This window comes from Podospora pseudocomata, assembly GCF_035222375.1.
Source record: "Podospora pseudocomata strain CBS 415.72m chromosome 2 map unlocalized CBS415.72m_2, whole genome shotgun sequence".
Classification (NCBI taxonomy): domain Eukaryota; kingdom Fungi; phylum Ascomycota; class Sordariomycetes; order Sordariales; family Podosporaceae; genus Podospora; species Podospora pseudocomata.
Window position 1 is genome coordinate 617,126 of NW_026946365.1, and position 25,391 is coordinate 642,516.

The 25,391-nt window shown below is 52.3% G+C and overlaps 5 protein-coding genes across 5 annotated transcripts; 4 read left to right on the forward strand and 1 right to left on the reverse strand.

The window, feature by feature from the left end:
• Positions 1-5,129: 5,129 nt before the first annotated feature.
• QC762_0031520 (uncharacterized protein) lies at positions 5,130-6,118 on the forward strand (the record flags this gene model as incomplete). The annotated part of the gene is made up of 3 exons (XM_062883241.1): positions 5,130-5,147; positions 5,369-5,535; positions 6,110-6,118. Exons 1-3 carry the CDS (start codon positions 5,138-5,140, stop codon positions 6,116-6,118), a joined length of 186 nt encoding a protein of 61 aa, XP_062746750.1. The 5' UTR covers positions 5,130-5,137.
• Positions 6,119-7,214: 1,096 nt separating this feature from the next.
• ASM1 (Cell pattern formation-associated protein asm-1) lies at positions 7,215-9,623 on the forward strand (the record flags this gene model as incomplete). The annotated part of the gene is made up of 4 exons (XM_062886981.1): positions 7,215-7,638; positions 7,699-7,831; positions 7,887-9,256; positions 9,478-9,623. The coding sequence occupies 3 exons, from the start codon at positions 7,215-7,217 to the stop codon at positions 9,223-9,225; spliced, it is 1,896 nt and encodes a 631-aa protein (XP_062746751.1). The 3' UTR covers positions 9,226-9,256; positions 9,478-9,623.
• Positions 9,624-11,521: 1,898 nt separating this feature from the next.
• On the forward strand, positions 11,522-14,143 carry QC762_200900 (uncharacterized protein; the record flags this gene model as incomplete). The annotated part of the gene is made up of 1 exon (XM_062886982.1): positions 11,522-14,143. One exon carries the CDS (start codon positions 11,522-11,524, stop codon positions 14,141-14,143), a length of 2,622 nt encoding a protein of 873 aa, XP_062746752.1.
• Positions 14,144-14,897: 754 nt separating this feature from the next.
• On the reverse strand, positions 14,898-17,773 carry QC762_200910 (uncharacterized protein). Its single transcript, XM_062886983.1, has 2 exons — positions 16,408-17,773; positions 14,898-16,349 (listed from the first exon to the last, which is right to left on the reverse strand). The coding sequence occupies exons 1-2, from the start codon at positions 16,829-16,831 to the stop codon at positions 14,935-14,937; spliced, it is 1,839 nt and encodes a 612-aa protein (XP_062746753.1). The 5' UTR covers positions 16,832-17,773; the 3' UTR covers positions 14,898-14,934.
• Positions 17,774-17,897: 124 nt separating this feature from the next.
• PRO2 (glutamate-5-semialdehyde dehydrogenase) lies at positions 17,898-19,229 on the forward strand (the record flags this gene model as incomplete). Its single annotated transcript, XM_062886984.1, has 1 exon — positions 17,898-19,229. The coding sequence occupies one exon, from the start codon at positions 17,898-17,900 to the stop codon at positions 19,227-19,229; it is 1,332 nt and encodes a 443-aa protein (XP_062746754.1).
• Between the last annotated feature and the right edge of the window lie 6,162 nt (positions 19,230-25,391).

Below are 25,391 nucleotides of genomic sequence, written 5' to 3' on the forward strand. Positions count from 1 at the left end.
CTTGGTGGACCTTCGGATGGTTGGGGGTTTCTCTGGATGGAATGCACAGGATGTTGCATAACATGAGAACCAGGTAATGTATGAGGCTGAATGTGCTGCATCTGGCACCCGCCAGCACACGAGCATCGTAGTTGCATCTCCGAAGTGAGAGTATTGTGACCGGTCAGCTGGCTTTGGGAGTTGGCGGTCGACAGGTTTGCTGCCGGCTTACGCCACTGCCATCCCTCGACAAGAATGTTTGCTGCTGCGCCGGTCACAACACAGGCAGGCACTCGACAGGACCGGCAGTTGACGAGAACACAGCATGAAAAATGTGGTTGTTCTGCTTTCTCCCCAGGACCTGCCGCCGGGTCATGCACCGCACCGCATGAAGTTTCCAGAAATCCGGCCAGGCGGTATCGGCAAGTGACCTGTCATCGCGACATGCTCCCGCCAACCGTTGACGGCTTGGAAGAGGTTTGACAAGATGGCGAATATCGAGCAATGGCCTCTTTTTTTAGCATCAAGTTCAACAGACGAGAAGAAACAGAACTCCACTTCCAGTCACCCATCCAGGGTGACATGATGGTCTCGGGTGGAACATGAGCGGGAGCGAGATGGACGGGGTTTTTTGGGTGAGGGTGCGGTCCGCTCGGGATGTCGTCCCAGTGGGCGCCGGTTCTACCCACACGGGGCTCATCGGGACCTCTCAGCGTCAAGTGACCTCGGTTACAGCCAGTCCTCGAGAGCCACGATTCCAGACGAAGATGCTGAGTTGTGACAGAACATAGCGAGGCTTGCCACGTACACACACCAACAAGTGTGCTTTTCTTCTCCTTATAGGTATCGGAGTCGACGGCGATGTCTTGTGATGAAGGTCGGCATGAAGAAAAATCTCCTCTGTTGCCAAGTCCACATCGCCGAGCCGGCCAGTTCGATCTTTCTGGACCGTGATCGAAAAGAGTAGTTGGCTCGCCGTTGCAATCCGCAAAAAAAGAGCGCCCAGCCACTTCGGGGGTGTCAATCCGGGGGAGACTACCAAGCGAGCCGCTGTTCTGGCGATAATCATGATGATGATGATGATGATGACCGAATTCGATATTCCTAGGCCCATGGCATCAGCAAACTCGGGGCCGAGGTCCTTGACGTCGAAACATGTCATGACAGGAGCGGTCGTGCATTGCAGGGCAGGGCTTTTGCGGTGATCTTGCATTGGTGGCCATCAACCCGGCAGCACATCGATGGACGCGCATCTGAATCTCCATCTCTGAACATGGTCCATCGCTCACCACAGGCACAGGCAAATTCCCTCGCTTCTCCACTGCAACGACTGGATGCCCCCACACAAGCTTCTGCACCGACAAGAAGCATGGGGAGGGGCGTGCTGTTGGACGGACAGTGTCGACATCATGCGGTGCGCACCGTATACCTCATTACCCCGCTCTTCGGCGAAGAATCACTTCACCCAGCATTCTGTCTCCATCTCGTGTCTCTCTCTGCACGTGGTTTGTTTCCGCGGTTGTTGTGTCCCGAGTTTGGGTGTGATCATTGTGCGATTGAAGATTTGTTCAAGTGTATGTCGGTCCAGTGGTAATGATAGAAACAAGGGTTTGATGTTGAGGTCGTTAGAGTGTGAGCTCGAGGTTGGAACAGATGGTGAGTGGCTCAAGCTTTCAGATAGCCCGTGCTGTGCTGTAGGAAAGTGCGGCACTCGCCGAGCCCGAGATCATCGCAGCCACTTCGTCAACCTCCAACCACCAACCAAGCAGCAGTCTCCAATCCTCTTTCCACCGCCATTGTTTTCGTATTCTTTTTTTTTTCTCCCCCCCCCCTCTTTTCTTGTTTCTCCCGCGAAGTGCCGTCTCAAGGCTGAAATTGTCTCTCTCTGAGCCTTATGAGCCTTATGCATCGCCGTTATGTCAAGTGCTTCCTGTCGATCTGTTAGTTTCGAACGTTTGGATATGCAGTATTTGAGCCGGGCAGGCACTGCATGGATCCGTCAGGCCAGTCTTCTATTACCATCCCCACGTGTTGGGGGGACGCACGACAGCCCAGCGGTGGTCTGGTCAGCGGGTTGCGCGCAGTTGATCTTGTTGACATCACAGCGTGGTCACAATGAAGCGTTTCTTTGCTGTTCCTGAAGCCAGTGCCTCAGATCAGATGCAGCAAGGTACACGGCGTGCTCGTGGTTCGGAAAAAGCTTATGGGATCTGGGAATGCCTGAGATCCAATGCATGCTCCAAGGCCAGGCCCTCCACGCCAGAAGGTGCAGAAAACGCAACGCCGGTGTTCGGGTTCATGTGCGTAACACGACGCTTGCTGCCCACCGCACCGCACTTTGCAGCAAATCGTGCATTGCAGCTAAATGGTCAATCGGAGTTTTTCTCGACTGATGCGGATATCGACTGATGAACCATACAGGCCGAAAAGACGTCTCGGGATCGGGCGGACTCTGAGTTCCCTCATCTCATCAATTGATTTTTGACCGGTTCTTGATTGTTCGTGGTCGCCGAAGGTGGTCTCGTCGACCTTGCTTGCAACCTCGCCATTCTTGATATAGCGGTACGGTGGTCTGGTGTGGTTACCTTATCTCTGACACTTTTGCAGAAGATCGGCAATCAAGAACCGGTCAAACGATATGTCAAGCCAAACGCAGCGAAAAGACGGGAGGGCCTCTCACTTACACACTACCCACCACGCCGTACATGTGCATTGCATACGGTATGTATGTAGATGCACCTACCACCCTGAGTGAGCGGCGCGTTGCATGCATTGGTTGCCGCTTCGACTAACGCACCAGCATCTTTTGATCTGTTTTTTTTCCTTCTCTTTTCTTACCCACCAAATCCCCGTATGGATGGATGGGTATACTATGCGAAGCACGAAGGGCCTGAGCCCACGGGTCCCTCCCTGACAGCAAAGACACCACAAGAACAACTCCCATTGTGTCTTCCACCCAAGTCATCAGATCATGAGCCAAGAATATCAGCCAGCCATTTGCCATTCGCCTATCGTTGGTTTTGAAGTCCACGAAGACGACGAAAGAGCATCCCTTTCTGGACTAGCCTCTCGCCGGCCAATCAGCCAGGACATGGCTGGTACCTACCCTGCATGAGAGGGGCTTGGTGGCGGGGAGGGGAGGGGGTGGCTGCAGCGAAACACCTGCTTTGCTTTTTGCACAGTGCGGGGGTTTAGCACTTTCAACTGCTTCCAAATGAAGAACGCCTCCCCAGCAGTTCCGATACAATAAAAGATGTGATATGACCCGGTAGTCGCGATATCGGGATGTCATATCTCTAATCTGGGCCGAGGAATGCAAAATGAGAAGGGGAGGCAGAACATATCGGACTTTTGGGCGGCGGTATCGAGCCAGCCCCTCCGTACCCGCGGGGCGTCTTCTGTCACAGCTGAATCGGCTTGGTTCCCGGCCCTGCGCTTTTCTGGGTAACTGCAGCAGTGTCGAAAAATAACATCATTGGCGTTTGCTCTGCCAGTCTTCCATGCTTGGCTATGGAAGCGTGATGGAACAAGTTGATGGTAGGAGATAGCGTGGTGATCGGCCCAGAGGAGACGGGACGGGTTCGACGGGCTCCCCCGTGTCTCTCGCTGCTCTCTTGCGAGACCCGAAGACAAGGCTGGGGAGGGGGCCTCGGGGAAGCACTGCACACCACCGCACACCACCGCTTTCTTGAACTGGCGCGCGGATATCACCAGATGACAAGTCGGAGCAGTCTCATCGGCTGGTTCGTGAAGAAAGCGCCCATCACAGAAACGTGGCTCACTGACGAGCATTGGCCGGCGGCTGTTTTCGAGAGCCTCTCTACCCACACACACCAGCAGGTCCTTCCCGCCGTATTCTCCGAGTGTCCGTTGAGCCTAATGTTTAGCTCTTCTCACTTGCCACTCAAACGGTCTATGAAATGGTGATTATTTTCGTGGCTTGTCTGATGAATGATCCGTTTTGGGATGCCATTTTACCTACCCTCGATGATTTGCGCTACGCCACAGCCAGGACGCCTTCTGATTAGCCAGTGCCAGAGGTTTTGATGGACTTTCCGGGGGGGCAAAGTAACACGGTATATAGAACACATTCCAACCACCCGTATCCAACTCACACATTTAATCTATTCGTACACGTCCGGAGGCCGAGCGGCAGCATGTCAGCATCACCACCCGCTCATAAGTTCGCAGCTGACTGTTTCCATGGACAAATGGATTCGGACTGAACAACATGATGTGGGGCCAGGCATGGCTGCTATTAGAAGAAGCTGCCCATAGCCACATGGCTCAACATTCTTGCATCTACACTACAGGAGTCTGCCGGCGTATAATAGAGACAAGTCTATTGGCTAAGAAATCTCTTTACACTACAGCTCCCGCTCTGAGAAAGAACCCGGGAGAAAATGCGTTATTCCCCGGCCAATTCTTGCAGAAAAGGTGCCGGCGCTTAGAGGACGGCAAAGCTTCCTTGTTGGGAACCGTTCTTATCAGCTTATCTGATAGGTATCTATATACCCACCAGTTCGGGCACCAGAGCCTTAGTCCAAGCAATCTGCTTGTAAGTCCGGTGGCATGCTCTCAACGTTCGACTAGTAGATATCACTCTACCTACCTGCTTGTCCGAACAGGAGAGGCAATGGCTTGAGGTGATAGCGTGGGCTGTGAGCATCATCCCCCCCCAGGCTGCTGCTCATCATCATCAGTTGTTCGTTTTGTTGCGCACCCCACTCTCTCTTGGACGGGAGGAGAGTGTTTTCTCACCCCCGCCCCCTCTTCTTTGTTTTTTTCTCCCCACTGGTAGCTCGTAGCCAGTGCGACGTTGAAGACGTGTACCCGGGCTCTCGACTGGACGGACTGCCCACACGCCTCCCTGGGTGAGGGCTGCTGTTCCACCGCGGGCCACTAAACACGGCCGCTTACGCACACGCCCCATGATCCCGGTCGCGGCCCACATCCCAACCTCCCGTCTCCAGTCAGATTCGCTCAGAGGTTGTTTTCCCTGGTCGAGCCAGGCCCGGACAACAAACCACACCCTAACCTCCTCTAGCTTAGCCCCATCCTTCATCCCCATCCCCATTTGCCTTCCCCATTGCCTTCCCCTCTCTCCCTCATCACTCTCGTCTCTCGTGTCTTCAGCAGTTGTTGGAAATCAATATCAATGGAGAGTAGTGAGTGATGGAGGATAGAGAAGTAGAAAGACATTTAGCTGAAGGATGGCGTAGTAAACAACAGAGTTCTCGTAACGGGTTACCTGGAAAGAAAACGAGAAGCTAACACCGTTGGCCCCTGCTCGCTTGTGTGCTCGGCGGAGGACACTTGCTGCTACCCTGGTTTGCTGCCCTTGCTCCTTGCACACTTGCTGGGGCCCTTTCGCGAAGGTCCCTGCCAGCACCACCCGGCACCACCACCCAGCATTTGGTTTTTGGTGCTCTCCTCCAGGCCTTGCTCGCCTTTTCGCCCTTTTTTTCTGCCAATCTAAGACCTTTCCGGTACTGTCTTTGGGCCATACCCCTCTTGAGTGGTCGGCTGGCGAGCGAGCGGACCAGGGCAACACCGGTACGTACAGCTCAGAGAGAGCGGAACGGGACACCGGGCCAGGCTGGACGAGAGAGAGAAGAGAGAGCTCAGTTGTTTTCTCTGGGGGGGGGGGGGAGACACCCCGGCAAGCCCACAGAGAGCTGATCGTCCTCTCACCACCACCACCTAAATCAGGCCGCGTCCCTTCCTCCTCCTTCTCTTCCCTCCTCCTCACCACCGCTCCACCGACCTCCCCCAATTTTTCTTTCTCTCTTTTGGCTTTTGAAAGAGGCAGGAACGTCTGAGAGGCGAGGAACAGGTACGATCCGATCCGCACACGCACAGTTTTTCTCTTATCCACGCCCACGCCCATGCCCATGCCCACTTCCCCGTCCCCCGCCCCAATTTGTCTCGCTTTTTTTTTAATTTTTATTTTCATTTTTTTTTTTTTTTACTGCTTGCTTGCTGGCCGTCCTGAAAAATTCTCCATCTCTTTTCTTTGCTCTGCCTCTTGCTTTGCTCTCTCATTTGCGTCTTGCTGCCTTGGTCATCCCAACTTTTTTTTGGGTTGTGCGCCTGCCGATTTTGGAGCTAACCGAACCTGCATGAGCAGTTGCGCTGAGTCCCGACACCCCGAGTTGCTTGCCGGTTTAACTGGAGGGTCGAGCTACGAACAGAGCGCAAAAACGTTGTCGAGAGGGCCAAAAAGAACGCAATCAGGGACACCCAAAGCTTATCCCAACCCCAACCGCGTGTCTTTATCGTTGAGTTCAAACGTTGGTCGAGATCACCTGCAATTCTCATCTACCGCTGTTACTTCTGCATCCCACCTGCTGGTACCACCGCCTGCATAAAGTATCTTCGACCGCCCCTCGCCACCAAAGCATTGGACAGCTAGCCAGGCCCGACATCACAGAGATCCGCTTTCTCCCTCCATCTGAATCTCGACTTCCTCGACGACTCCCTCGCGTCCGCTCACGAACACGTCCTTCGTCTTGTTCAGTGATCTGGTCTTGTTGTCAAATCCAACCAACAACTACCGCGTCCAGCATTTTGCTATGCTGGTTTGATCGTGATCGCGGATTCCCATATCGCAACCACGCACCCGAGAAGAAAAAAAAGGTTCGACCTATACCAACGTTCCTGGCGCCTACCGAGACTAGTACTCGACGCGCAGTCTCTTTTGGAGGAGCCCGAGAAAGTCAATTGGAACTAACCATTGTCTCAGCTACCCAATTGGGCCACTCTAGAGAGCTTGTCGTGCCATCAAGCCTGACTGTCTCGTCTTGTCCCCCTCCTCGGCCCGACAGTAGTCTCCATCGTGGAGACTGGCGGTTACGTGACCGCAAACTCAGATTCACCCAGCTTCGAGAAATACCGAAAAGCTGGATCTCCCGTCGATCTCGCAAGGGCATACCCGGGGTCCGTCCACCGAAGTGCCGTACTATCATCAGCAGCGACCGTTGTATGTGAACGAGAGACTGCCATCTTTACCTTTGCCGCAGCCTCCCCAGGCATATTCCTCGAGCGGTTCGTCACCCCGGGTAAGCTCGATATCATCTGCTGCAAGCTCCCACCTTGGTTCGCAGTCGTCCTTCACCTCAGCTGCGTCCTCCAACGGCCCCAAGACCCCAGGCACGCTTTCCCCAACGCTTCCAGGTAACTCTGTACCAGGCCCGCAGAGTCAAGGACATCCGGGATACGAGCAATACCCAGCGATGCAAAGTGGAACGGAGATGTATTACCAACCGGCACCTCACATGTCTACCGGCCAACAGCCGCCCCCGCAGACTGTCACTTCTCACTACGGCCAACAACAACCACCTCTGTTACACCCAGGTCCTCCTCAATACCCCCCAGCTCCCTATGGAAGTCAGTACGGTTACGGAAATGGCCTTGCCTCTCCGCAGACAGGACCGCCCTCGGTGTCAAACCCGATGGGTGGTGGTCAGCCAGTCCTCCCTCTCCCCGGCGTGAACCAGCCAGGCATGCCCAACAACGCATACACGGCCGGCTTCGACACGACTGGCCAAGTCGCGCCACCGGGCATGAAACCCCGCGTGACAGCAACGCTTTGGGAAGATGAGGGCAGCCTGTGCTTCCAGGTCGAGGCTCGCGGCATCTGCGTCGCCCGCAGAGAAGGTTTGTTAATCCATTGTCCAAGCCATGGCACCGCCTCTGTTTGCTAACTCTGTCGCCCAGACAACCACATGATCAACGGTACCAAGTTGTTGAACGTGGCAGGAATGACACGTGGGAGACGCGATGGTATCTTGAAAAGCGAGAAGGTCAGACATGTGGTCAAGATTGGCCCCATGCATTTGAAGGGTGTCTGGTGAGTGTGGCTCGCTCTTCGTGGCGTGAGGTGACCTGCTAACATGGTTCTTTAGGATCCCATTTGACAGAGCTTTGGAGTTTGCCAACAAGGAGAAGATTACCGAGCTTTTGTACCCCCTATTCGTGCACAACATCAGCTCCCTGCTTTATCACCCTGCGAACCAAAGTCGGGCCAACCAGGTTCTGACCGCGACGGCAGAGCGCCGGAAGCAGGATAGTCTGCGCGCAGGTCAACCACCAAATGGCCTGCCGTCTATTCAGCAGCAGCCGCAGCACCACCATCACTCGATGTCCCTTCCCGGTCCTCAAGCTCCTCTCCCATCGCATTCCAGCATGGGCCGCCCCTCGATTGATCGCGCGCACCCCTTCCCCACCCCTCCCACCAGCGCTTCCAGTGTGATGGGTCCTATGGGTGCCTCTGAGAACTTTCAATGGAGCCAGCAGAGCATGAACAACGGCCAGACGAGTCAGATCTCGATTGACACTAATTTGAGCAACAATGCCCGGTCGTTACCCAACACACCTGCGACCACGCCTCCCGGGTCTACCCTTCAAAGCATGCAGAATTACCCCCCGGTCAGCCAACCATATGACAGCTCGCGCCAAATGTACCAGGCACCGCCCCCGCAACAGTCCTCGTACACTTCTGCGAACTCCAGCACCCAAGAAAGATCCATCTACGGCCAGTCCAACTACGTAAAAACTGAAATGGCCCCCCCAGCCGGTCGCGCCACGGGCCAGGGAAACGAGCAGGGTGACTCGAAGCCGCAGAATGGGCTGATGCACGGCGAAAACCAACCTGCCTCTGGACAGGAAGAGGAAGCCGACCACGAGCATGACCCCGAGTACACTCACGACAGCGGGGCCTATGACGCAAACCGCAACTCGTACAACTACAGCAACCCCCAAGTGGCCTCGTTACCAAACGACCACGCTCATCTGTCTCCCGAGATCTCTGGTTCTCCCCACCAAGCTAGTTCCGGAAGAGCGACTCCTAGGACCGCCGCTGCCCCGCAATCATACTATGCCCAGCAAGGTTACCACACACCACCGCGCGCACCCGGTCAACCGTCAAGCAATCTCTATAGCGTGATGAGCAGCGACCGCAATGCTCCCAACGGAACCAACGGCAGTGACGTCTATGCCAGCCAGCCGGACATGAACTCGATGCCAAACGGCTATGCGCCCCAACCACCAGTGCTGAACGGCTCATCGTCCTTGAAGCGCGGTAGAGACGACGATGACGACAGACCGAGCAGCGGCGGTGGCGGCATGTCAATGGACATGAAGAGACGCAAGATGCTTGATGGCAGCGGGTCGATGCCATCACCCACTTTCAACCCCCCCATGGCGCAACCTGCTTCTACCATTCCTTCACAAAGACGGAGGTAATACGGCGATAGCATCTTGATTTTCGCAACGAGTACCATCATTAGCGGCGTTGGCGGGAAATTGTGAGTCTGACCACGAGACGAACCGGATAGTGAGAGACGGGTGCTTCTGTCCAAGCTCTCTTTGCAGAACCAGACGGCAAGCTAGTTCTGTAAAAGCGAAGGCAGAGACCAGACGCATCAAACACACACATACACCCACACTCCTTGCTCGTTTTCTGTGCAAAATCTTGCTTTTTTGTATTCGCTCAAGACGAACGACCAACAACGAAGGGCTCTTTTCTTTTTCTGGGAGGGCCCGGGTTCTCAAGGACGATTGCTCAGGCGAGCAAAACAGCTGACGATTCTCTTTGTTGGATGCTTGCTGATATGGCTGTACATGGCTGATGAATTAACGGATTTTTTTTGCATGGGCTGGCTAGGCGGGTCTAATCACTAAAGAGGATGGGCCAGGGGGGTGAGAGCAGCTTCTCTCATCCCTTGGGTTCGGGATGACATTTTTTTCTTCTCACTCGCCAAAAAACAAAGAAGGTTTTTGTCGGAACCGTCGCCTGTTTATGATCCTAGGCGCGGAGGCGGCAAAGAAATGTGACGATAAAACGGGACTGGACCTTTTTTTCTGCTTCTCTGAGGCTGGGGCTGCTGCTGTCGGGTTTCGTGGGGGGACAAACAGCGACGATTACTCGACACATAGAGTCGAGGATATCAGAGGATGTCGATTGGGGGATGTGCTCGCACTGGTTGATTGGTCAGCGATGAAAGTCCTGGTTGACTTGGCTGGTGTGGTGGCATAGGATCTGTTTGTTGCCGTTATAAACTGTTTCCCATCTTCTGTATGATTGTTCGAATTGGTCGGTGAGCGTTCCGGACATGATGGAAGAAGGAAAGGCGGTTAGCGGGATCAGATGAGCGAAAAAAGCAGCAGCTGCAGCAGCGGTCGCCTATGAGTGAGAAAGCGGTTCAACAGACTTTTTTTTCTCTCTACTCTCTTATCCATTGTTCATTTTTCCTAGCTCATGACGCTTATGACCAATGACTCTCGAATATTATTCTTCTCTTTTTTTTTTTCCCTCTCTTTCAATTGCTTCAAACAAAAGTTGCGGGGGTGGGTGGGTACGATGGAAGGGGATGGGATAGGGGAAGGCGTGAGGGGGTTAGGGGTTGTTGTTGTTGCTGTTGTTGTGTGTATGTTGCTGCTCACTGATGATGATGTCAAATGATGGATGGTTTTTCGTTTTGATGTCGTCGCACGTTGGAAATGGTTGATGGGGTTTTGGTGGGAAGGGGGATGGATGTTTTTTTTTGATTGTTTTTTCTGTTGTGTTTTTGAGGTTTTTGAGGTTTTTATCAGAGTAACGACTTTATGAGAAAAAAGAGAGATTTAAAGTTTACAACAACAAAAAAAAAAAAAAAAAATTGAGTGCCTTTGACAGATGCGGGATGTGAAGAAGACGGGAGAGGAAATAGGGGGTGTGGTTTTGTGTTAGTTGATTTTGTCTTGTGAGATAAGTGCTGTGGTTTTGTTTGGTTTTGATCTGTTGTTGACATCATCATCAGGGGCGGCAACATGGCGGCACGGTCTAGTTTGCAGCCGGTGAGACTAAGGGGATATGATTGATGGTGGGTAGGGTGGTAGGTTAACAGAGACCGCGATCAAATGTCAATGTTGTGTTTGTAGATGTTTGTCATGGTCCTCTCATAGACTGCGAGTCTCATGTGCCGTCAATCGACACCGGTCATGACTACTACATCCTGACCCATTTATATTCAGGGGGTTGATATACAGTCACTTGAACCTCAGGTGTAGTCCCTTGGACGAAGCTTTGTTGGGGCGGCTGTCCTTCCAATCTGTCCAAACATCTGGATGGCTATTCAAGGCATGAATGTTGAAACGGTGGGTTTAAGGGGGGTGGAGACACATGCAAGGGACGCGCACATGTAAGGGGCAGGTCACGTGTCATAACCGTTGCTGGGCCACAGGGATAAACAGGCACAAACGCTGGCCTGAGTCGAAATGATTGGCTGGCCAGGACCAGGTGCCGTCGCCATCAAAGCAATTTCCCCCAGAGGGACAGGCCACTGGAAGCACTGAGTATCAGCGCCATAACTCGGTGCAAGTACCACCGGCATCACAACAACATCCCACCACCGACAAATCCCTCTTTGCACAAGATTAGCTGGCTGGATTTCGGGGCTCTCTGCTTGCGATTTCTACTGACAGATTACCTATCTGCAGCAAACCTGACGCGGGTAACTGACTTGCTTTTGTCCGTGTACACACTGTGATCGACCGCAGCATGGCAGCGCCGTTATCGCCGACGCCGAGCGCGGCTCTCAATTTCTCAACGCCATCGGGCAGCCTGCACCACGGCGGACCGTACGAAGCTCGACCTTATTTGATGAGGGATTCCTCCACCTCACAGCCGGACCGTTATAGCACCGAGAACGGGACCGTCATCGTCGAGGAGCAGCAGAGCAGCAGAAACAACCACCACCATCACCACCGCAGCCGCGACGGGTCGCCTACCCCGCGTGGACCCTCACCGCCCAAGGTTCGCCCTGGTTCAACCTCGCGCATCATGTCGGGCAACGAACTTTCACCGCTCAAGATTCTGCAGTCACACCAGCACGCGCAGGTTCAGGCGGCACACCAACAGCAAAGTTCAGCCTCATCATCACAGCCCACTTCTGCCGATTCTACTAGTAGTGGTCAACAGCCAGAAGATCTGACGTCGCCTCCTCCGCCAAGGAATTCTTCCATGCCCCCGCCACCGGCGCTGCAAAGCCCGAGAAAAGCACCGATCAAGAGATTTCCCATCCGAGTCAACCAGCCCGGCCAGCTGTCCTCGTCCAACGAAAGCTCGCGACGCCCGTCCAACGAACGCCGCGGGTCTGACGAGCAGCAGCAGCGATTGGGCAGCTCCATGGGATCGTCGTCCCACCGGCCGGAAAACATGCTGGAGAACGAGGGGGTGAAGCACGCGATTGAGATTTTTGAGGACGACATCAACTCTGATGATCACAACGACGATGAGGTTGATATGGATGATAGCAACGACCGTCACAGACGGAGGGACGTAGACGGGGACGAGAGGATGGGCATGCAGGACGAGACGACGATGGACGATGACGACATTGGCGCGAACGATACCATGACCAGCACGTTTAGCACGTTTTCCGCGGTGCCAAAGGCGACGGTTATGGGCATGAGGAGTGACAGCCCGACCAAATTTTCCATGTCCACGTCGTCGGGGCCGACGCCGAGGGGGGTGAGGGCGAATAATGGGACGGGGGTTCCGGACCGGTCGGGCGCGCAGCAGTTGTATGACGGTGGGGGTTCGACGAATCTGATGGACTTTACGGAGAATTTGCGGTTTGGGAGTTATGGAGCTCAGCCTATGCCTTCGAGACGGGGTGGTCAGGCGTCGCTGTCGTCGTCGACGACGTCGGGGAGGGGGGTGGGTGCTACGCCGCAGAGGAGTGGGGTTGCGAATCTGCTTGATTTTGATATCCCCCCGGCGCCGACGCCGAGGAGCGTTCCGACTATTACTCCTCGGGAGCTGGAGTCGCTCAAGTCGGGGTTTTTGTCGGAGATTTCGAGTTTGAAGGCGAGCCTTTCTGGCAAGGAGGCTGAGGTGCAGCATCTCAAGACTGCGGTGGGGGATGCGGAGAAGAGGGTGGGGGAGTGCATGGAGCAGCTTCGTGAGATTCAGGATGTGCACGAGTCCCTGACTACCGAGAAAGACTCTTGGGAGCGCCGAGGAAGGGAGATGGAGGTTGTTCTGCGGCAAGTCAAGGAAGAAATTGTCATGACCCAGCGCGAGAGAGAGGAGTTGGAATTCAAACTTCACGAATCAGAGCAGAGAAGAGAGGCAGCAGAGATGATGGCCCAGGACGCCGAGTCGAAAATGGCGGGTATGAGAGCTGGTCAGGCAGCCGGGAGCCATAACGCCCCTGGACAGGCGATCAACGCCAACAAGGAGGTCGAGTTGGCCGTCGAGCGAGTAGCCAAGGACCTCCACGCGCTTTACAAGTCCAAGCACGAGAACAAGGTTGCCGCCCTGAAAAAGAGCTACGAGACGCGCTGGGAGAAGAAAGTCCAAGGTCTGCAGGCTCAGCTGGACGAACTGACGCGAGAGAATGAGGACTTGCGTCATGGGAGGGCGAACCAGATCAACAACCTCAACCACCACCGCATTGCTGAGCTGGAGGAGGAGCGCGCGCAGAATGCGGCTCATATCCGTGAGCTGGAAGCCGAGAGCCAGAAGTTGGAGGCTATCCTGAGGACTGTCCAGGCTGACAATGCCGAGCTGAGACTGCTTTTGGAGAGGGAGCGGGTCGAAAAGGGGGAGCTGGTGCAGCTGGCGGAGGAGATGATGAATATGCAGGCCACCCTTGCTGCTGCTGCGCCTGCGCCGGCGCCGGAGCCGGAGCCGGAGCCCGCGCATGCTCCTGCTCCTGTTAGGACGATCAAGTCCCCTTCTCCTGAGCCAGCGCCAGTTGTTGCGCCTACGCCGAGCAAGACGCCGAATCGGAGGCAGAGCATGCTTGGTGGACCTGCAAAGACGCCTGGTACCGGGCTGGGAGTGAGATCGAGCATGCCGCCGCCCAGTAGGTCTGCTGGGTTGGGGGTCACGGATGAGAATCATGCTCCTCCCACGGGGAATAATTTCCGGATGAGCGTCGGGCCAGGCGGGTTCAGAGCTTCCGGATTAAGGGCTCCGGGAGGAGGCCCGCAAAAGATGGGACTGGCGAGGAGCGGGAGTGTAGCTGGGCCGCATGAGAGGACCAAGAGCTCGAGCAGCGGCACTGGAGGACTACCCCGCCCCGGATCGGGGCAAGGGAGGGGGTTGATGGGGAGTATTGAGAAGATGGGCGGCGGTGGGTACAGCAGCGGTTACGGGAGGAGAAATGACTGAGGGATGGGTTATGAGATGATGATGCCTTGTACGGATTTTGACGATTTTTTTCTTTTTCTTTTACAGCTTTGATTCTTTTTTGTTGTTGTTTGTTGCAAAAGACTTTGGCGTGTGGGGCGGGAAGAGAGAGGGGGGAGTTGCTGCATGTTTGTTGGTTGACTGTCATTCTCGATTTGTTTTCTACAAGGCCATACTGGCGGTGTGGGCAATGGGTTCTTGAGGTATTTTTCGAAGGAGGAAAAAAGTTATAGTCAGTCATGGAGGGAGGGGTAAAGGCGGCGTACGTAGTAGGGAAAGATATTTCAGATACCCCCCCTTTGCATATAGGCCATTAGCTATTTCATGGTTTCTTTTCTTTTCTTTCCCTCCCCCAAGGCTTGTGCTGTTGTTCTTTTGTGCTTCTTGGGATGGTTGGTGCTTGTCCGGTTTCTGGCTATGATAGACATGTTCGCGGCGGATTGATTTGGGGCTTGTATCCAGTATCATAAAGGCATCTCCCCTTGTTAAGATCGTAAATTTATTGTGTAATTATTCATCTAGTTTCAGCCACTGTGAATATATCTCATGTCGATCTGGTCTTGGACGAACAAGTATGAAACCTCTCAAAAGGTTGTAATCTATTAACAATTATTCATCAAAAAGTTTCAGCTAGGTCTCCTAAGCTAGGTATCAGGTAGGTATCAGGGCCTCGTCTACAAAGTCGTGCGGTCGTTTGATAGTCATAAGTAATATACACGCGCCCCCGCCCCCCCAACCCTTTCCCCTTTTTCTAACTCCAATTCTTTGTCTCCTCACTGCTTATCCTCCTTGTCACACATCTCCTCCAACCTAATATCCCCATCCATCTGCCCCAACTCCTCATTACTCCGCTGCCCGTTATGCACCACCTTTACATTATTCCCCAGCGCCTCATCCATCTCCCTCCTCCACTTCTCACCCCTCCTCTTCAACAAGAAAATCGCCCCATTCCCCGTGATCCACGCAAATAACCCAACCATCAGACACAACCACCGATTCCCCATGGCGTCAATCAACGGCTGTGCAAGAATCGCTCCCACGCAAGAGACAAAGTTTCTCACAAAGTTATTGACCGCTACCCCAGACGAACTTCTTTGGGGCATGAACTCTGTCAGCATTGTCGTTACCGCACCAAAGACTAGCATACTCCCTACTCCAAAGAGAAAGGTGGCGATGGCTGGGGCGGCAATGTATTTGAGCCCCTGACTAGCAGTGAAACCGTACACGATGAGAGAAAGCGGGTATAGAGAAGCAGCAAGCCACATGTTCTCTCCCATACGGTCCTCAGGGAGGTATATCAATTTGGGGGGGTTGACGCTGTCGTCGAAGCGGCCGGCGCGAAGTGCTTCGCGCTTCATTATGTGGTCGAGCCAGCGGCCGCCAACGGTGGAGGCGGTGATGTACCCCAAGGAAGGAGCGAGATACATGCAGCCGATGATGGTGCTTGTAAAATTGTAGGGTGGAGTGGAATAAGTTGATTGAATGGAGATGTTGAGGACGAAGAGAGAGCCAAAGGCCACGCTGGCCGAATAGACTGATATCAGCACCGGTGGATAGCGAAGGTAAGCAAGGACGGTGAGGGGGTCCCAAAGGAAGCGCTTGATGGTTGAAGCGGCGGATTTGATCGATTTGGCTGTCGTGGTGACACGGGTCAGAGGGTTGGCGGTTGGATCGGGGGAGCTGATGGGGGCTGTAGCCGGCTTCTTGTTGGCAAGTGTTTCTGGCAGACAGAAGAAAATCATGAGGAGCATGACGCCACCGTAAATAGTCAGGAACCACATCGTCGAACGCCAACCAAAGGCTCCAGATAAGCTACCGCCAGTAAGGGGGCTAATCAGCGGGCCGATGAGAGGGCCGAGATAAAAGAGGCCCATAGCTCTCCCACGCTCGGCCGGTTCCCAGATATCGGCAATGGTGCCGGCGCCGACGGCCTGAACAGAAGCTGACGCACCGCCTCCCAAGATTCTCATGACGATCAACATTGAAATATTGACGCTGATGGCGCTGAGTGCCGAGAAGACGACAAACATGGTGAAGGAAATGATGTAAATTGTCCGGCGGCCGAGGGTTTCAGAGAACGACGACCACCAGAGAGGAAAGATGGACATGGCAAGCATGTACATGGCCACCGTCAAATTAGTAATTGTGGTGGTTGCGTTCAACTCTTTTGCCAGGTCAGGGAGGGCAGCTACACGTTGTCAGTCAGCCTCCACAGTGTAGAGGGAAGAGGAAGAAACAAGACTCACGCAGAAATATACCAGAACCCATAGGGGCGCCAGCGGCAGCTAGAGCAACGACAGCTGTGATGGTCCATTTGGTGCCTCTCTTGTATTCTAGTGGTGTCTCGACTTCGGGAATTATGGTGAATCTTCCAAACAGGCCACGCCGTTGGGATCTTGGAACGATAGGATTGTTTGGTCGAACAAAGGAAGAGCTCCGCCGCGATCTCGTCTGGGTGGGTTGAGTAGGAGAGAGTACATTCTCACGGTGTGATAGGCCTATCCCACCCTGGCCGGGTACATCATCCACGATGACGGCTTCTTCATCGGTGCTTATCGACGTTCCTGTGTGGCTGCCGACCTCGAACTCTTCTTGGCCCGGGGACGATGGTCGGTCCGGCTTGGCAACGGATCCGGACCGACCATTCTCGTCAGAAGAGCCAACGGCCATGACCTGTTAGACTTCAATAAGATGCGTGCTGAAAAGGAGCGGCGGGCCTGTCGTTGGCAGCCCCATATGATAGGGGCAGGTTCGATCGATGACGAAATAGGAAAGGAAAAGATTCCTAACATCTAGTATAAATAGGGGACGATATGAAATATTATTTTAGGGGAGGTAGAGCTTGGCCGGGAATAAGCAGGCCGAGTGGGTGCTTCGACATCCTCGGCATCGCTTCTTCTGGGGCCGTTCCCAGTCCCGGAGCACGGTCAAACAAGCCGGTCTCTTTTAGCGTTGAGGAAGGAGCTGGCTGCCCCATGGGGAATCATCCATGGGAGTGCGGGTACGGGGTATGAGCCTGTAGCCGAGCGGATGGGAACCTATTACCAAGCAGTTCCTTCCACTGATATTGAATCAACAAGCTTCCGATACCCGTTGAGTTTTTGATTCGGACGAACATCTCGAAGCACCAAAAGAAGCCGCCTTTGACCAACGGCTCGGAAGCGAAAGCGGCGAAATCACCCTTCTAGACGGCAAATTCGGCAACTCGCGACAAACTGCTCCTATTTCCAGCACACCATGACAAACCGATTCCAACCGCCTCGTTTTGCGCACGCCTTGTGCTCACTGCCGTGGCATCATCGATAAATGAAAAGTCGGGAAACATAGGTATGAGCGGGAAAGATGCAGCATTGCTGATGACTGCATTGGAGAAAATGGCGGCAAATCCATTGCTTCGGCCGGAAGAGGATATAAGATGAGGAGGAAGGATCAATGTTAAGGAGAGCAGCAGTCCTAACAGGCAGAATCATGGAGACACTGGGCTATCAGCCGTGATACTACCGTCCTGCCGGGCACCTCAATGGGTTGTCGTTGAAAGATGCAGGGACGTCCAGCCCTAAAGACTTTGACAGCACCCCGCAACCCCACATTGACTCACCCTCGCCCTGCCGCGTTGGAGGGGCACAACATGTGCCCCTCTGTGTCCTCCGACCTACGGCCTGGCACCCGGTGACGACACTTGAAAAAGAATCCACTGTGATTTTTATATCAGCAGTAATAAACCTTCCAAGTCAAAATGTCTCTTACCAGCGCCTCCCCCCTCGAAGCCGCTCAGTCGGCCAAGTCAGCTTCCCATATCCTTGCCACACTCTCAGCCGATGCGCGCAACAATGCTCTCACAGCTATTCACTCGGGACTCACAGCTGCTCGCGATGACATTCTTGCCGCCAACGCCAGGGATCTCGAGCTTGCGCGCAAGGCTGCTGCCGACGGGCAGTTGAGCCAAAGTCTCGTCTCACGTCTAGACCTGACTAAGCCCGGCAAGTGGGAGGATATGCTCAAGGGCATCCTCGACGTCCGTGGCCTCGAGGACCCTGTTGGCCGTGTTACTCTGCGCACCCAACTCGATGAAGGTCTCAGCCTCGAACGGGTGACCTGTCCCATTGGTGTTCTCCTCATCATCTTCGAGGCTCGTCCTGAGGTCATCGCTAACATTGCCGCCCTCGCTATCAAGTCTGGCAATGCGGCCATCCTCAAAGGTGGCAAGGAATCTACCGAGTCTTTTGTCGCTATCTCACGCGTCATCTCCTCTGCTCTCGAAAAGACCCAGGTTCCCAACGGAGCCGTCCAGCTCGTCACCACCCGCGATGTTATCCCCCAATTGTTGGCTCTCGACAAGTACGTTGACCTGGTCATCCCTCGTGGTGGCAATGAGTTGGTGAGGTACATCAAGGACAACACCAAGATCCCCGTCCTGGGCCATGCCGACGGTCTCTGCTCCATCTACCTCGACTCCTCTGCCGACAAGGCCCTTGCGGAAAAGGTTATCGTCGACTCCAAGACCAACTATGTTGCCGCCTGCAACGCGCTCGAGACTCTTCTTGTCCAAGAGTCGGCGCTTTCTCTCCTTCCCGATGTTGCCACTGCCCTCGCAGCCAAGGATGTTGAGCTTCGTTGCGATGCTGCCTCCAAGGCCGCTCTCGCCAACACCCCTGGCCTCAAGATTGTTGACGCCACTGAGGAGGACTTCAACACCGAGTTCTTGTCTCTGACTCTCGCCATCAAGGTCGTTTCTGGCTTGAGCGAAGCTATCAATCACATCAACTCCCACGGTTCCCACCACACAGATGTTATCCTCACTTCTAACAAGGAGGATGCTGAGACTTTTATGAACGCTATCGACTCGGCCGGTGTGTACCACAATGCCTCAACCAGATTTGCTGACGGAATGAGATATGGTTTCGGCACTGAGGTGGGTATCAGCACAAACAAGATTCATTCAAGAGGACCGGTGGGGTTGGAGGGTTTAATGATTTACAAATACAAGATTCGTGGTGGTGGCCAAGGTGCGGGTGACTATGGGGAGGGTAAGAGACAGTACCTTCACCAGAAGTTACCTTTGGAGTAGATCTATCTCAGAGGGCTTGACACAAAATCGGTGCATATCGGAAGACAAAATGGGCATCATGAATGACGACGAAAAGTATACAGCTCAACTTCGAAGGTTATAGCAATTGCACTGGTTTGAAAAGCTTAGTGAGACAAAAGCAAAGTCTTGCCAAAATTCCTATTTACATGTTCAAGTTCCGTGGGCGAGTGCGATGCGCAAGACAGTCTCCTCTATCAATGGCGACGCTTTACGTATGTTCTTCTGCTGACTAAGCAACCCCCTGGAAGCCCCTTTTACCACGGTTCGGGGGTCTGGTGTGAATGAAGTGGCGAAGATCTTGCTGCAATACCCTTTCGCGAACCAACTTCTTCTGATTTTCCCAGCGGAGCTGTATATGCAGTCTAGATTTCCTCTGGAAATAAAGGACCTAAGTTACGTGGGAGATGTTTTTGGTGAGATACTCAAACGTCAACAAGCAAGTACCTAGGTACACAATCACAGTTTGAAAGGATCGTTCTTTTTCTGTTGGGGGGAAGCTTCAGTGACATGCAAACCTTCAACTACCGGACAATATGTAATAGGTAGAGAACACTGCCAGTGTGCAACTGTAGTCTTGCGGCTTCGTCCCCCGGCATGCAGTAGGTTGCCGATGGCTCTTCAAACAGGTCCATTAATGCGTGACGACCATTGATTTATGTTGAATTTCCAACTTATGTCACCGAAGCTCGTTCCCCACTGGGCGGGATGTAGGACAGGCAGATTCAGCGTTCTTGGGGTATACATGACGACTTGAGGGACCGGGCAATTGATGCTTTTCAACTACAATACATGCTGTTGTTCTCTATTCCGGTGTCAGGACGTCGGAGCTTACTACCCTAACAAGAGCCTATCAAAACACACATGGTCCAATGGGACAGACACTTTATTTTGTGATTAATGAAGCCGCAGGGGGGCCGTGACCCAGTTGTTTGCGCCAAGGGGTCAGACGCCGCTGAGCAGCTGCTTTTGCCAAGGCTTCAGACGCCGTTGAGCTGCTTTCCTCAAAGCCTCGGGGTCTTGGTCGGGTTGAGGGATTGTCTGAATATCTATTTTATAAAGTCTGCTTCTGTCCAACACCTTCTCCTGTCTTGGCAGACTTTCTCTTCCTGTGTCTATCACCCTCATTGTGTTCCATTCTATTGTTTCCTTAAGAGAGGGCCACAAAACCTACCTGCCAATAGTCAACCCCAGAACCGATCAATCATGTCACGAATCCTCAAAGCCATACGGATGGCAAAGAAGACAGAAAAGGCACCTCGAGATACCAACCCCGGTCTCGACAGCCTGATCATAGCAAAGCTTGAAGATATCGATTACAAAATTACCACCTTCATCAACACACGAGATGCTCCCACACTTCACGAACTCGAAGGCAGCACCCAGTATATAGGACCGCAGCAAGTCCTGAGGACTCTCCCACCGATACAAAACGATGTTGACAACAACATATGGCAACAACATGTGCAACAGGACGGCAAGGCTGAATCAAAACTTTGGGAGGCAAAAGCATCACACATTCCAGGCCTTGCTATTATTTGTGTTTTTCTGCTGCTCGTTCTCTCACTCCTTCTCCACCCAACACATTCACTCGGAGTTCACAGCAAGACCACGGATAGTGGTAGATAGGGTGTTGGTTCGGTGTGGTGATATATCACTACAGTTGCTTTTTTCTTTGGACAGATAACATGGCCGTGATTAGTTGTTCTGAGAGACATGTTACAGTTTTGGGGGTGGAAAATGCGGCTTGATGAAGAGAGAATTGAGGTTTCTTACCAAGTGATGTAGTTGACGGCTTGGGGTAGGGAGTGGGAGATGGGGACGCGGGCTGAACTGACAAGGTGATGTACTGGGCTACGCCTATGTAGGTAGGTAACAATGAAGATTCTATCAACCACCAGACTGGCTTGTATCGATATTTCCGGACTTGTATCCCATAAACAGTGAGAGAAGTTGCCCTCTGCAGTCGGCAAAAATGTGATGGATAGCAGAATTAGTGCATGTATGACATCAAAATGTGGTGGCCTATCACAGTCCAGAGTACCAGACTGTCTCTAGCATTTTTATAGAGATCTCTTTTCAAAGGGTCAGGTAGAGCTTCAAGGGCTCGCAGGTAGGTAAGGTAGGTGCGTACTTCGGTTGATGTCAATAGTGCATGGTTAGGTAATGTACCTTTCACTGAAGAGATTGCATCGGGAAAATGACCCCTCTTCCGCAGTACAAGTGCAGTTTAATTTCCCCTTCTTTTCGATCCCACCTATCTACAAAACGCTGCAGGTGGGCTCGTTGACCGCTTCTGACGCTGCATTAGGTGCGTGTGATCGATTGGTCGGAGCATGCAGCTTCACTGATACCCAAAACACTCACAGGATGACTGCCTCTCTTGAATATTAGGGCCGCACGACACTGCGCGGCTGGCAGACAACCAACCTCATAACTCATCGCTCCGACTCCCACGAGCCGCCTCATGTACGCTTCCTCTTGCTATTGCTATTTATCTGCTATAAGTATATATAGTTCGCTTTTCCCAATCTCCCTTTATCCAATATCCTGAACTTATCCCTCGTGCTCAGACGACTATCCTCCATCAACATCCATTTTTTAACTCTTTACTCGTTCTCAGGCATCATGTTTAGCTTCAAGTCTAAGAACAAGACTAGACAGGAGAACGAAAGAATATCCGGAGTTACCAACAAAAGACTGGACAATATTAACAACAAGCTCTTCACCATTGACAGCAAACTTGACGCTATTCTTAACAACCGCCGTCACAATGCTATATACAAGCTTGATGCCCCTTCTCAGCCCATCCGGCCATTGCCAGCCCTAAGAGATCATGACCAGCCAATAGCCCACCCCATCTTACAACAACGACCTCGCCAAGAACAAGAAGTAGAAACAGAAGCCCGAGTCGCCCAGTCACAAACTTTGACTGCCAACAATGCCATCATAATTTTCTCCGTGGGGGTTTGTCTACTTATTGTCTTCCTACTTGGCTAGGTAAGCCCACAGGGGCTTCATTGAGGTTCCGGAGACATACCTCTGAAATCTTCTTTTTCTTTTCATGTATCGGGCGAGGCTTGGGTGAACATAACATGAGATTTAAGAGTATACCAAGGCACAAAATCGGAGGTATGAATAGGTTAACATGTATGTAAAAGATGAGAGAGATTGGGTACGTGGAATCGAAAGAGACTCAGAGACACCGTGGGATACGCCGAACCTGGGAAGATTCATACTCTTTGTTGGCAGGTTGGCAATTCGCAGGTGGGTGTATGAAACGTAGTTCGTTTATTAAAAGTCTTCTAATTACCATTCACTATCTCTTTCGACCTCTTTCTCTTCGCCAAGCGGTAGATCCATACGAACTCGTCAGGCATTCAAAACGTTGACTTAGGTTTAAATAAACAAATAGGTCTAATATCACCACAAGGGCTGCAGGCTATCCACATTCCATGAACAGGGTCATCACTATTACGATATCGATAGTACTCATATGGGTTCCTGGCGTTCTGGGCGAGAGTTCCGTTAAGCAGTCAGTTCTGAAGCAGGATAGCCTCTCGCATGCTTTTGACCCAACAGAGAAGCACACAGCACCACGAAAAGGTAGGTATGGTAGGTATGTTCAATTCTTACATGTTCTGCATAGTAATTCTAGGATGAGAGGAACTCAGCTCGGCTTCTACCAATGGTGTTAGCTCAACACCCCTTCCACATACCCCTCCTCTACCCACACCTATTGGCAACGTACTGCAGGGGGTTCTTTTCAGCAACGCCCCCACCATCATCACAAGTGCAAAAAGAAGAGAAGAATTGAACAACGGGAATAACGGGAAACGGAACAAGCATGCCCAGTCACCCCTCTACAGGTTTATATACAAACTCAATGCCCAGTTTCGTGAATCTTTAGCAGAAGCCTCACATATCATTAAGGTACCTTATATTGTTCAATACAATTGTCTTCTGCTCAACAGCTTCTTCCCAGTTTCAAGAATCGTCACTCGCATTCATCACTTCCACACATACTTTATTGCTACTTCCTAACCACGCAAAACATTAACACCAAATCATCTGTTGACCTTCAGAGGTGAACCTATCATGTCACGCCTTCTCAAAGCCACACGTGCGCGTAAATAGAAGACTGAATCAGACTTTCAGCATGTCAACCCAGGATTCGATAAATTGATCATGACCAAGCTCGAAGATATAGATCACAAGATCACCACCTTCCTCAGCACCCAGAACAGCACACCCGTGAGATATGAGCTCGAAGGCAATGTCCAGCATATCTGGCCACCAGTTCACAGGGATATTCCACGACAGCGATACGGTATCAATGATGATGTGCACCAGCAGCGGCATGACCCAAGACATGTTGGCGATGACGAGGAGCCTGTTGGGGAAGAAAATCGAGTCCAAGTTCAACCACTACTGGGGCGGGAATTGGCCAGCCACGCTCTGGCTTTCAATTCTCGCGTTTACTTTTGTGATATTCCTTCTCTCGTTCCTCCTCAAGTAAATATTTAAATTGGGGCTTTTGCAACATTCGGCTTTTTCTTCTTTTGTGTTAAACAAACAGGCTCCAGGGTATCTGAATAGCTAGGGGGCATAGGAGACACGCATCTCAGATCGCTGTCGATGGGTCCATTGATTCGGTGTGTACTCCGATATGATGATGACTGGGACGATAATGGAATATGTTGTTACGTGGTTGACCAAACAATTCTTCTCGAGAAGTTAGAAGTGTGGTATTCCTATTTGGCTCTGGGGACAGTTGGATATGACCTGAAAGAGGGCGAGGGAATGGATATTTCGAGACGCTTGGGAAGGCCTTTTGGTGATAAAACCGCGAGGGAGGGACAGTTTTGCCGCTGGCAGTCGGTAGGGGGGTGTTGTTGGTTGTTTGTAGTGCAGGTTTGTGTCAAATGAATAGAAGAAGACAGTCTTCATGGAGCTACATGGATGTCTAAAGTAAGATACTTGCCCGATGAAGACGTCATATAAGGCCAAAAGACTTTGAAGAGATAGTAACATAGGTGTCCTGAAGTATCTTAGCTTGAGAAGAAGATTACAAAGGTGCTGGTTGACCCAGGGGTTCAGAATACCGCAAGGCACGTAAGACTGGATTTTAGTATAATAGTCGTATTGGAAGGTTCCTGTAAGTGTCATGTTGGACCACATACGGACGGCCTTGTAAATTCCTATGTATTGAATGAAGTCTCAGGTCTAGCGGCGCCGCCAGATAATTGTCAGCCAAGGTGGTCGCCCAAGCCCCGGGCTTGCTCTCTCCAAACAGGAACTAGCAGATATGCTGGATGAGGTGTTGGGCAAGCCGAGTGCGTTGGCATTGTATTGGTTAGATCAAGACGGAGCTACATGAGGGACCCACGATGAAGGCACAGCCTTTTTGGGCGTCCAATGGCATTGGGGTTCCCATGTTACTAGATAAGTATCTGCGGCAGTCACCTGGTAACTCGTAGGGACAATTCTGGTACCTGCGGCACTTATCTTGGGCAGATTCCAGCCGCATCTCTAACATACCCTATGTCTGTTAGGTGGTGCCCTGTGCGCCGGACCGACCTACATAAACATTGGACATCATGAAGGGTAGTGGCAGAAAGTGGCGTGGAGTCACCACAGGGAACAATCTATAACTTCTGTATTCACTCTTCTCCGTCTCCTATTTTCTCTATATGTGGCAGGATATTTAGACGGGGCCGGCTATTGGAACTGCAAGATGTCCTATGAACCGGTGATCAGGGTGTTGTTAACTAGCTGTTCTCTGTTGGGCGATGGTGTTCTTGGGGATATTTTCTAGGGTGCTGCCGGCTGTATGTAAGGATAGAAGCCAAAAGCAGTGCTTAATACCAAATAACACAACCCTCCCAACTGAGCCTGTTGAGCTTGTTAATACGGAAAAACAAATGATGAAGGGACAAGGCCATATTGATCACAACAGTTTTATTCTACAAAGACACCCTGCCGACTCCTAGCAGAGCCCACAAGAGGCAGATGTCTAGTTAAAACAACCCGGAAACAACCAAACATAAAAGATACAGTAAATCCTGATAAAAAGAACTCCAAACGACCATGCCAAAACCCAAGACCAAAGAATTCCACACCAAATCCAAACCAAGAGAATAC